This window comes from Tiliqua scincoides, chromosome 2 (genome assembly GCF_035046505.1).
Source record: "Tiliqua scincoides isolate rTilSci1 chromosome 2, rTilSci1.hap2, whole genome shotgun sequence".
Taxonomy (NCBI): Eukaryota; Metazoa; Chordata; class Lepidosauria; order Squamata; family Scincidae; genus Tiliqua; species Tiliqua scincoides.
This window is the reverse complement of record NC_089822.1, coordinates 132,855,006-132,867,878: the sequence shown is the minus strand read 5'-3', so window position 1 is coordinate 132,867,878 and position 12,873 is coordinate 132,855,006. Positions and strand designations below refer to the sequence as shown.

The following is a 12,873-nucleotide window of genomic DNA, read 5'->3' as shown; positions in this document are numbered from 1 at the left end:
TGATAGTGTATTGATGCAGGGTGTAAGAGACAATTATCTTGCTGACTTGTTAAAGAAATGCATTAAATGGTTAAAAAAAGAGATGACCAGCTTTTCAGTGATGCTGACCCTGCCTCTTGTTGTTGTTGTGTTTGTAACTGCCATTAGCCAAGGCAACAAATGCCAAATGTCGTTTGTGAATGTAATTTTCTGTGTCACAGGAGCTTGAAAGTTTTTGAAGCAACTCATTCTTTGATCCTTTATTTTCAAAAAATTATGTTTCTGAGGTTTTGTAATGGCTAAACAATATAAAAGAATTGAACTAGCTCTAAAAGCAGCCATCTGTCTCTTAGCAGACTCACAGTATGCGCTTCAAAGAAACTCTGCATCTATGCGGTCCGAAAGAGATGGAAGGCATGGATTTTCCTCTCTTCTACGTAGGATTTTTCCCTTCTGGAAGGGTTCTGTCAAAACAGTTCGCAAAATGGAGCCATGGTTTTTGGCCACATTCCCTATGAGCCCACCTATAATGGGGGGGGGGGGTGTTTCCCTGTTTTTTAGCATATGATGCCTCCGTTGTTCATTTATTGATACGTAAGCTATAAGCCTGTGGCACAAATCAGAGTCCAGTTGTGTGGACACTATATAATGAGCCAATCCATCATGCTTCAGGTGATCTGACATGTCTGTCTTTGTCCACCCCCTCCTGCTTCACAGTGTTGAAGAGCGTCCCCTTCACTGCCCGCACAGCGAAGCGGGGCTCTCGTTTTTTCTGCGAGCCATCCCACCATGAGGAGCCTAATTGTTAGCTCCGTTCTCCTTGCCCCATATCAAAGGTACCTGCGGAACGGTGCTTCCTCTTTTTTTTTTTTTGTTCTGCATGCAGCTCCTCTCCCATGGAGCCCAGACTTCCTCTCCTGCATGCCTTGCTCTCTCCCCTACCTCAGGGCTTCTCAACTGCCTTCTCAAGAATATGATCCTATTCCCTGAGAAGTGCCATCTGCGCAGGCTAAGTATATTGCTCTGGACAAGAATTTCCCAGCTTTGTGAAACTGGTGATACTGTGAGCACAGCGGACCTCTCCGTGAGCTGCTGTTTTTCAGGCAGCCTGCACTCAGTAGGATGACCAGATGCACAAGAATGAGGCTCCTGTCGGTTTTCATGACTCTGTAGAAGATGCAATATCAGCCAGTGCAACTTTCTGCAGCCCTGCATGGCAAAACTGCACTTGCACTTCCCTCTTATCCCCAGTTTGGAAAGGTATGAGGTCTGTCCTCCTTGGAATCTGGGCCGCCTAGCACACTGCATGACATTCGGTATTTTCAAGGTTCTATCTGCTCCCATGAGGACTAGAACATTGGTGGTTGTTCTAAAAAAATAGATATGGAGTATTAAATAGAAAACAAAGAAAGAATGCTTGAGCCCTCCTCAAAGTCTCTTTTCAGACTAGTCTCATTGTTGAGAATCCCTGCATGGACCGAGGAACCACCCTGCATGTGTCATTCCTTGCATGGTTGTCAAGATTGAGGGACATCCTGTCTTGATTTGCATGCATCATTCTGCAGTCGGTTTATGGAATCATCTCATCACACTAATGCAATAGAATAGCTTACTAAATCCTCTCTTAATTTGATTTAAGTGGGGGTGGGTGGGTGGTTTTCTGCCAGCATGCTTGGTGGGGGTAAAAACAGCACTTCCTACTATGTGGTAAAGAAAACTATGAACACCTTGGTCCAGAAGCTGCAGTCTAGGGTATGATGTGACCACAAAGTCCCTAGGCAGTCTTAAATGGCTTTGACCCCAAATCTACACAGTCTCATGCATAAAGCCTTTGTGGCTACCCTGGAAATCTTAGGGTAAATTTGCATGTTCAGAAAAATCTCATGGCAAAGCTTCCTTTGTGGTTCCCTTCAGCCACTGCAAGGAGGAGATTGCACATTTGGATAGTTATCAAGAACAAAGCAAAAAAAACCAACCCCACACATAGAAAAATTTTGTGTCAAGGAAAAAGCTAAAGTGAACCCCTCCTTGACTATTTTATGTATTGTATTTCTTTTCTACTCTTCAGGTTGGAAATTTCTCAAGGCAACTTACAGCATTTAAAGTGATACAGTAAAATCATATCAAAATACATTAAAACAGTCTCAACAGCCAAAGAATAACTTGTTGAAGCCAGAGTAAATCTAGGGAGACTCACAAGGGAAAGGTCCTCACCTGGCACTGAAAGGAAAACCAGCTCAGTGCCAGGTGAATCTCCCGGGGAAGAGCATCCTTCACAGGGTCTTCTGTCACATCTTAGGTGGGGGGGGGGGGCAGAGCAGTGTTTCCGAGGCTGATCTCAGTACTAGGGCAGGTTCATGCAAGAAGAGGCAGTTCTTGGGATACACTGGCCCCCAGCTGTTTTGCTCTTTAAACATAGCCTGCATCTTGAATTGGGCCTGGAAACAAATGGAGAGCCAGTGAAGGTATCTCAGACCTGGGGAGGTGAGTTGCACACCCCCAGTCCCAGCAGGTAATCTTGATGCAGCATTCCTACTAGGTGTTGTTTCTGAACCTTCTACAACAGCATCTCCACCTCCTTACGATTAAGTTTCAGTCAACTAGCCCTCCTCTTATTGGAAAGTGGTTCAGCGCTTTTGAGAGGCAAGGAGTGTTTTTGTCACTCTCCTAACCTGCCTGCAGCCTCCAGTGGAACAGGCCAGTAGATCACTGGATTCTGCTGAATGTGTAAACTAGCCTTTAACTGAGTGAAAGTTCCTGGATGTCAATAATGCTGTTCCATTCAAGTAGTTGAACCTTATGGGTTGGGAAAGAGATGGTAAATGCAAGGAGTAAGAGGAAATGTGTCTTTTAGAAGAAGGGGAATGGTTAAACATCTTGATTATACAGGTGTGTCTCACTTAACAATGGGGATATGTTGTGCTATCCCTGTTGTTATGCGATTAGGTCATTAAGTGAACATTCAGTCCAATCTAGTGCCTTTGTTGTGTCAACAGACACTCCCAACAGACTCTAGCTGGCTGTGTAGACTACTGGAGACTGCCTGCCTCTTCTTTGCATTAAAAACCTCTTTGTTGTGTAAACAGACACTCTACTGCAGGCTGTGGGAGACCTGATTGCCTCCTTGAGCCTCTTTGTTGTACTTTGGCCACCTTTGTATAGGGTTGCAGGGTTGCAAACAGCCACCATCCAGCACAGAGTTTAGTGTCAAATCAGCAGCATACTCCCAGCAGCTGGAGCATGCTAAGCATGACATCATTGTCAAATGTGTAGGCACACCATGATTCTTTTTTTCTGGACTGCGCCCAATGCAGATGAGTCTTCTAAGGCCCCAAAATCTCAGGGCACACAAACATGTTGACTGTTGACACTGCCGGCTTGGCATAGAACCCGTTAATAATGGGCAGTGCAGGAAGCATCCCAGAAAATAGGAAAAACCTTTTTTACCCCTGCAATACCCCTGGGGAAAATGCAGGAAGGCTGTTGCATGGACAAATGTGGTCAAGAGCTGATCCTGTGGTTGTCACCGTGAGTGATTTGGACACAGTGAAGCAAAGTGAAGTCCCTGCACTTGTAGACTGTGGGGCGTTGGATGCACTTGCTCAAGGCATCCATCACCAGAATTCAGAGGGTGCAGATGGACTGTGAGGCTGAGCACTGAAGACTGTTGGAACAAGTGCCAGCCACCACCACTGTCCTCGGAGGGCTAGGCTGGTGGCATTTTTTCCAGTCCTTATCGATTACACTTATCAAGGCCCTTTACAAGGCCCAGAGAGAAGGTCTTTCTTCTAGTTTGGCCTAATTTCTGTTTTTATCCTCTCCATAGCAGCAAGAATCACCTGCCTCTAATCCCCTCTCAGTTCATCTGCAGCAGAGGGTAAGAAACAGCAACTCCCTGAAGCCCTGGAGTCTTATAAAAAAAAAACTCTGCTTTGCTGCTACTGCCTCAATGGGAGATGCCAACCTACAGTTTATTGTTTGGTTGCCCCTCCCCAGCTGGCTTCAAAGTTGCTTATCAGCTCCCTTTGGTGGGAGAAGTTGCAGTCCCTTCCTCCTTCTGTCCTGCCACCAAGTGGCATGTAACTAGCTAGGTCTATAGGGAAAAGAGATGGTTTGTTTGCTCCTTCTGTAATCCAAAGGCAGGCTAGGTTAAAAAAAAGGAGAGTGGAGAGAGATAATGTAATTGATTGATCAGTGGCCCCAAAGGGCAAGATCCATCACTAAGCTACCTGCCTCTGTCACATCGCAAATGCAAGGGAGTTCCATGCATGAAACAGACAGGCTTGTTGAATCTCTAATGCCATCAACAGCAATTGCTTCTGCACTGATGCTCTGGCGATTCTCTGCTTTCCGTCCTTACTGACTTTCTTTTTTCCCTCACAGACCTGCACGCCCAGGCTAATGCTGCAATCCAACGGCTCAGGCCTAGTTCTTTTTTGCCAAAGAAACGACTTCCATCCTTTCGAGGATTTCCATTGAAGAACCAAAGGGACATTTAGGAAGTGCCTTACTGCGACAGTATTATTGTTATTCTCGTATTATTTAAGGTGTATTTTTTAATCTGTACATATCTGACCATTCCCATCAGCCCTTGCTCCTGCTGCCCCTTGCTGAGTCAGCTCTTGACGGACAAGTCTGTTTTGGGTTCCTTAGGAATGCCGTTGGCCAACAGGCATCCGACTTCCCATTCTAGAGCTCTTCAGTCCTTTGGGCATCCGGACCAGAACTGCACTTTGAGCTTTCAGAAACTGGATGGAGAAAGTGGCCGACTTCCCTGTTAGGTCCTGACACATGGCAGCAGAGAAGAAAAGTCATTCCAGCAGATCTTCGGGTGCAACACTAGCAGTGTGTTTCAGGAGCCAGTTTCAGCAATACTGTGGTCTCCTTCAAGCAGGCTGTGAGCCGGCATTTAGGAATTTGCCTCTGAAAAACCACTGGAACCTTTCTTCAAAAGGGAAACTATTCAGACCAAAATCTCTGTATGTCTCAACTGCACAAAATAATCTTGGTGTTGGCACAGCGGGGGAAACGGTGGTGGTGAGCCAACTCTTGATTGCAAGGAAAACCCTCTGCAGGCCACCTTTTGGCATTGCCCAAGGTTTTTTTTTGTTTTTTTTAAAGCATTATTATTGTTATTTTGTATAGGACCAAATCCTACTTCCAGTTAGTTTGTGATATTTATATACAGCTCTTTTCTTAGTTGCTGGACCAAATGCCATATCCTCCTCCAAGCTAAAGCAAGTAGCCTGGAGAAGCAAGGAACTTTTTAAGTTTCCATGAAACCCTCAGAACCAGCACTGATGATGGCTAAGTTTGTGTACCAATGTCACCCTCATCAAGGACAGCTCAAATGAGGAGAAAAATCTAAGTGGCAGCCTGAGAATTTGCCCCCAAAGCTGGGTGTTAGCTGGGTTTTCCCTAGCCGGCAACAAATTATAAACAGTCATCCTAAATCCATTCATGACTGGAAAGGAAACCAAACACAGGATGGATGGACAAACAAAATGGTGCTCACATCCCACTCATTAACATGGGGTGGAAAATTCTCCAGCACAAACCCTATGTTGGAACTAATGTATGAATCTCTGTTTGTTTCTGTGGGGCTTGTGCTGAAGAACTTTGCAGCGGATTTTGCCATGTGGGTCCAGCCTGTCTCTTTCCAGCTCAGCTACCTTGATGAGCGACCAAATCTGCTGCCTCAGGCAACCACCTCAGGTGGTGGGACTGTCCCTTTTACCCCCTGTGAGCCAGTGTGTGCATTAAAGCCAGGCCTGCAGCTTTGGCCATGATACTTCCGAAGACAATCAAAACAGGAGGACTCCTTGTTCTCTTTTAACCTGCTTGAACTTTTTTTTTTCTGACCAAAGGTTCTTGCCCAGAAGGGTATGATATTAGGATAAAGCCATTTCACAACTGAAAATAGGATTGCTTCTTGGACAATTTCCTCTTTTCAGAGGAGCAGCCTGCCACTGCCTGGAAGCAGTGGTTTTTAGCCACTACTTTTAGCAGGGGTTTTAGCCACTGCCTGGAAGCAGGAGGAAATGAGAGGTGTGTTGAAAAACTTTCCATGGATCCTAATACACAGATGGGGATCCTCAGGTAGAGCTGATTCCACCATAGTATGAATTTGGCTTTCCTCCCATGTAAGTATGCATGTTAGAATGTGCATCCACATTGCTTTCCTAGGACAACCTCTGTTCATTTTTTTTCCTGGATATGCTATGAACCACGCACAGCATTGAAACAGCAAAATGCTCTTATGTGACTCTCATCTCTTCAGCCTGTAGAGAGATGGGATTTCAGGACAGATGCCAATCTTGTTGATGGCATCCCTGATCACCAGGATTTAGAAGCAGTCCACTCAACCACTTACTTAAGGGAAAGACACCTGAAGTCCTAATTGGGTGCACCTGTGGACAGATGCTCAGAGCATGTCTCATGCCAGAAGCATCCCCTGTAGTGACTGTCTACAAACATTAGAGAAACTCAGTGACCCTTACAGGGAACGTAATGCCTTATGACTGAGCCCAAGTGCCCCAGGAAAATGTGGCTTGGGGCTTTAGGCCTACCACACTTACTAGGTTTGTTCCTGGGGGTTTTGAACCTGCTTGTTGGCAACTGGAGGCCTGTACTGTAGGGAGATCTTGGGGCTTAAAGACCCTAATGGCAGAGTCTCTGCTCTGTATTCATAAGGCCCCATATGCAACCCCCAAATTCTTCACTTGGAAGGATTTCAGGTTGCAAGCAGTGGGAAAGACCTGTGCCCGATATCCTGAACAGCCACTACTAGCTAAGGCAGACAGTCCTGGCCTAGCCGGACCAAGCTCAGTACAGGGTGGCTGCAAGAGGTCATTCCGTGCATGCTTACTCTGAGCAAGCTCCACTGGGATCAATGGTGCTTCCTCCCAAGTAAGTGTGCATAGGATTGATGCTTTTGATAGAGGCCCTACCACTCCACTGAGATTTGGAGCAACTGTGCAGCAAAGTGAAATGAATTGTAGAGCGTTTTTTTTGGATTGGCTTCTCATTAGAAGAATTGCCAGGTCCTAGTCTTGTGTGTTTTGTTTTGTTTTTAATTGCCATGGTATGCTGGATATGTTTTACATTTAAAAAAATTGAAAGCATTTTCCAGATAATTGGAGAGAGGAGCACTGAGCAGCGATCAGTCTGGAACAGAAGCATTCCGGGAAACCTCCCCCAATTTCCACTGGGTCTCTGCTTAGGACATGGAAACGTGACTTTAAGAATGGCCCTTGTCTCCACCACCAGCAAAGATGTCGCCACCTCTGTCCCAGGCAGAATTGAGGCAGCCATTTCTTATGGATTACAGCACTCCTTCCCAGCCTGAATTCTCCTCCACTAGTTTTGTTTGTTGTGACGAGGGACCACATCTTCAATGAAGCATCACTACAAGCAACCACTTTTACCCTTTACAAAGAAGGGCGTGACTGAGCCCCTGAAGTGACCGTTAAGCGACTTCCTTCCAGAGTTCCCCCCCATTTTCCTCATCGTGCTAAAGCTGGGAACCGGACTTGGGTTTTCTGAGAGGTGCTGCTCTCTGCCCAACCCTGTGGTCATATCCTTTTGTGTGCCTTTTTGCAAACCATGAAGCTTAACCACTAGGCATTCTGGCCAGGGTAGCGCTTGCCTCCTTTGTCTCCTTAGATTTTTAGTGGGGTAAGCAAGGCAGGGTGAGGCCTTGTCCCACTTTCTGCTTATTAGCTCCTCCTGGTATCAGTGCTCTTTCTGAACAGGGGAGGAATATGAGCAGCACTGAGCTGCTAAGCAAAGGAGCGTAAGAACTGCCTTGCTGGATCAGGCGAAGCTTGAGCATTCTGTTTTCAGCAGTGGTCAGCCAGGTGCTCTCTATTAAAGCTCTCTGTGGGTGCTTATTCACAAACACTTGCTTCAAGACTAGTTACTCTTTTATTATTTTTAGCCAAGTTTGTCAATAGTCAGCTGCCTGGTCACCTGTGTATGACCAAACAGGGAAATTGGGTTGGGTTTTTTTAAAGTGACTTAACAACCCAATCCCTAAAGGCACCGCCAGGTTAAGCAGTGCTAAAGCACCTACTGCTGCATCCTGCGGCAGCCGTTGGAGGTCTCCTCAGGGGAAGAGAACTTTCATACCCTTCCCCTGTGGAAAGCCCCAAGCCCCACAGTGGGACTTCTTAAGTCTGTACTGGCTATTTTGCCAGCACAAACTTGAGAGACTGTGTCGAGTTCAAGATCCAGAGCTCTTATCTAGCTCCAGGTGCCATCCAGCCAGCGCCGGGCTCAGCCCCGACTAGCACTGGGCCAGCACCAGTGCTGACTTGGCACAGAGTGTTGCGGGCATGCCTTATAGTATGTTTGGGACACCCAGTTCCAGCGGTATGCTTGTCCTGCTGGTGCTAAAGAGCTCAAGGTTGAGTTCTAAGGCTACAATCTTATCCTCACTATCTGTGGAATCTGTGAGTCCCGTTGAACTCAATAGGGTTACTTCTGAAAAGATATACATAGCATTGTATTGTAACAGCTACAGTTGAGCATGTCGATGTTCTGATGAACTGGTTACTGCTGTAGACTTGCTTAACTGCTTTTTCCATTATGGTGTGGAATTGCATAATCATGGAAACAAAAGGGTAGATCATTCTTCTATCCCAATCATTCCTGTGCCGTGTTATAGGTAGAGTGGAGATTGTGATTCGTGTTCATGGTAGTGAATACCAAGATGACTGAGGGCCCAATCCTATCCAACTTTCCAGCACCGACGCAACCGAAGTGCAGTTCCGAGCTGAGGGAGCAAATGTTCCCATACCTTAAGGAGTCCTCTGTGACTGCCTCCCCACCACAGGCTGCAGTGCATGCCCCACTGGCACAGCTGCACCAGCACTGGAAAATTGGATAGGATTGGGCCCTGAATCATGTCTTTGTCTGGGTTAGCAATCTTACCAATACCATTCCGTGCTAAGTGCTGCTCAGTTCTGCAAGCAGCAGTGGCGCCACTAGGATTCGCGTCACCCTGTGTGGGAGGCCTGCGCATCACCCCATGTAGTGGACGGGGCAATGCTCCAGATGGGCGTGGTGATGTACCATTGCCCCGCCCCCACCAGTTTTTTGGCTGTACCTTTTGTTAGAACACAGATACTTCAATGTGGTTTGTTTCATTGCATTCTGCATGAAATTACGTATTGATTGATATACAACACGATGGTCTTATTCCTCCAACTCTGATTTTAGTGATTTTGAAAACTTGTAGAGTCTCTCTCTCTCTCTCTCTCTCTCACACACACACACACACACACACACACACACACACCCCGTGTCAACTTACTAACACCTTATTGCAGTAGTTCTCGAACTTGTAGCACTCTGACCCACTTTTTAGAATGACAATCTGTCCAGGATCCATTGGATGTGTTGTCATGGCCAGAAGTGACATCATCAAGCAAATTAAAATAAAATAATTAAATAAGGGGGAGCTAGTCCCGCTCCATCAAGTGAATCTACTCTGAAGTCCTATTGTGGTCAATTGGGCTTACTCTCAGGAAAGTGTGGGTAGGATTGCAGCCTGTGAGCCCAATCCTATGCATGTCTACTCTGAAGTAAGTCCCATAGTGGTCAATGGAGCTTACTGTGTAGTCTGCCTGCAGTAACAACCCCCCAAAAAGAATAAGTGAGATTTCCAGTCCTCCCCAGTGCCCAGTTTAAAGTTCTTCTATTTCAGGCATATCAAGTTAAAGACCCACCTGGCTTTGCAAGGGCAAAATTGAAAACATGCCCCTTAGTAGTTCAAGCCACTTTTTTGTCCTTTTTAGTGCGTGGGGAGGCTGCCTCTGGACATTTGTTGCACTCCAGCTCCATTGGATTGGGACCATTCTGGTGTCCTCATATTCCCCTTTGCCTAGCCTAACCGCCAGCTGAGGCACGTCTGCCTACTCATGAGTAAATGCGACATGAGGCTGCTTCACTTACCATAGGGCTCCATAGACTTGCAGCTGGGAGGGGGAAACCTCCTTCTTCGTGTTTTTGGGGGCTGCATTCATTGGATCAGGACCATTCTGACCTCTTTGGAGTCCTCTCAGCCTGCCTTGACTAAGGCAAGTCTGCCTACTTGTGAGTAAACGCGACCGCGTGGCTTCGTTTCGGGCTCAGACTCGCAGCTGGGAGGGAGGAGCTTCTCTGGTGTTTGGGGGGGGCTGCATTCATTGGATCGGGAACTTTCTGGTGTCATTGGATTCCTCTCAGCCTGCCCTTTCCGACAAATTATGGCACGAACGCCTACTCACGAGTAAACTTGCAAAACTTTCACTTTTCATAGGGCTCATGCATTTTTCCTTCTGGTTTTTTGGCCATAACTTTTGAACGAAAGGAGCGATTGCAATTCTGTTGTTTTGCACTGTACTCCGCTGGCCATTCCGCAGAGTGCATGCCCTCCAACGGTGTAGGGCATGACGTGGTAGCTCCTAACCCCATGATGTTAGCGTGTCCTCCACCCAATGCGTGTCACCCCCCAGCGCGTCACCTGGTGCAGCCCACACACCCCGCACCCCCCTAGCTACGCCAATGGCAAGCAGCAGTGTCTGTCTGAATGGGAGACCTATGCTTGTAGGCACTACAAGGTTGAGGTGGCAGCCCTTTGGATTTAGTGTGGGCCTTTGGAGTTAGCTCTGCCACCACTTTTGTTTAATCTTGAGTGAGTGACGTGTCCCTTGCTAAGATGTTACACTGAGGCTGCAATCCTAACCACACTTTCTTGAGAGTAAGCCCCATTGAACAAAATAGGACTTACTTCTGAGTAGACCTGGTTAGGCTTGTGCCCTGAGTTGTACAATACCTGGAGTAAGGAACATGTGGGGTTTTTGTACTACTTGATATTTGCAACGTGTTTATGAAATGGCTGAACAAAAAAAAGTATGTGGTGGGATTAACATCCCATAATCCACCAGGTCAATTTGGTCATGGAAACATAGAATGGTAGGCAAGTAGGGGAATGCTTTGCGTGTGATGCTGTGTATCTAATTTCAGCAGAGGGTTAAGATCACTGTGTCACAAGAGGTTGGGCACTTGCTGAGGTCCAGCTAGGTTTAAATGCCTGTTGGAATGAAAGCACGTCCTAGAGTTACCACTGCTGCTGCAGGGAATCCAGGGGGATGCTCTCACCGTCTGCAGGCTCCAGCCAGCTCAACAACCTCACAATGGCACTGAAATGCAGTCTCATAGGGTCTTGGAACAGAATCCCAGCCTGCAACTGGGAATATCAGTCCTCACTTTGTAATGGGGCCTGTTGCTTTAGAAGCTCCACACCTCCAAGAGCATATGCAGTCTCTTGCCTTGGACCTTTCATTTGTCCTTCTTACTTGGCTGGCACTGATTGGCATTTTTTAGGAGTCAGTATGGGTGAAGTGATCAAGCATGCCCTTGGTATCATGGAACAGTAAAAGGGCCGTGCCCTTCTCCAGCTGACAGCCATATTTACACAATTTGAGGCAGGGATGTGTGCGTGTGAGTGAGTGGGAGGTAGGGTAGATAATGTTGAATCTTGGGAGAAACTAAGGCTTAATTCAGACGAGGCAAGTAAGTGAAGGCATTGAAGTTAAAAATGAAAAACGGGCTAATGGAAACCATGCCTGTGGAAGCTGGTTGCAGGATGCGTGTGAAAATAGCCTGGCACCACAAAACACAGTCTGAGTAGATTTGATGGTGCAGCAGACTTTTGTGCAGGTTAAAGAATTATGGCCCAGAGAGACATTTCCAGCTGATGTACTGGGGAGGCTGTAGGGGACTGTTGCAACTGAGGTCAATAAGGGAACATGAGCAGCATTGGCTGTAGATATTGAAAGTGTGCTCCAGCAGTCCCCACAAAACAGAGTTGCTGAGGATTCTGGGAGCATTCTCCATCCATGCAACCCGGCATAGGGTGTTTCCCCTATATGGCTGGCTGTGTCCTGCATCCAAGCAATGAATTGCTTTGTCATGTTTCAGCTCTGAGGTTACTACTGAAATCACAAGCCCAACTTGCTTACAGCAGCAGGGCATTAGGATTCATTCACAAATGCCTATTCATCTGCAACAGATTGGAATGAACTTCAGGTTGAATCTCATTATTCAAAAGGGTTCCTTTCCCAGAACTCAGGTAGAAGGCAAAAATTGAACTAAAGCAAATCCATTTAAAAAAACAATGACCCTTTACTGGGTGATTTAAAAACAGCCATGCTGACCTTTGTGATGTAAGATTCATTAAGTAGACCAGGTGTGCCCAAACCCTGGCCCTGGGGCCACTTGCGGCCCTCAAGGCCTCTCAATGCGGCGCTCAGGGAGCCCCTAGTCTCCAATGAGCCTCTGGCCCTCCAGAGATTTGTTGGAGCCCACACTGGCCCGATGCAACTGCTCTCAGCATGAGGGCAACTGTTTGGCCTCTCACTTGAGCTGTGGGATGAGGGCTCCCTCCACTGCTTGTTGTTTCACGTTTGTGATGCTGCAGCAGCAGCAAAGGAAAGGCCAGCCTTGCTTTGTGCAAGGCCTTTTAGAGGCCTTGAGCTATTGCAAAACCTTCATTCATTCATATAAGTTCATCTTTAATATATTCATTTATGTAAATTTATTCAAATTTGAAATGTAAATTAATTTGGCCCCCAACAGAGTGTCAGAGAGATGATGTGGCCCTCCTGCCAAAAACTTTGGACACCCCTGAAGTAGACAATCCTTCAATCAGTCTCTCTCCAGGCACTTAAAAAGGCTTCACTAGGAGCCAGCCACTCCCTTCACCCACAGCAGCTATTATCAGGAGGGGTCACTGGTGTTCTAAGTGCCTGGAGAGAGAATGATTAATGATTGTCAGCCTGTCCTCTCACATTAACAAGGCTATTAAAGGACTGTTTTCCTTTAAATTAAATGGCCCTACTCATTGCT

At 46.7% G+C, this 12,873-nt stretch overlaps 1 protein-coding gene across 5 annotated transcripts in view; it reads left to right on the top strand.

Moving 5' to 3' along the window:
* Window positions 1-11,142, top strand: part of FMNL3 (formin like 3) — a 106,230-nt gene extending 95,088 nt beyond the window's left edge. For 3 of the 5 annotated variants that reach the window (XM_066615729.1, XM_066615727.1, XM_066615725.1), the window contains 3 exons: window positions 697-815; window positions 3,806-3,856; window positions 4,363-11,142. In XM_066615729.1, the coding sequence (XP_066471826.1) occupies window positions 697-788 (92 nt within the window). In that variant the 3' untranslated portion in view covers window positions 789-815; window positions 3,806-3,856; window positions 4,363-11,142. The remainder of the gene's footprint in view (window positions 1-696; window positions 816-3,805; window positions 3,857-4,362) is intronic. The other 2 variants (XM_066615728.1, XM_066615726.1) reach the window with 2 other exon arrangements.
* The last annotated feature ends 1,731 nt before the right edge of the window (window positions 11,143-12,873 follow it).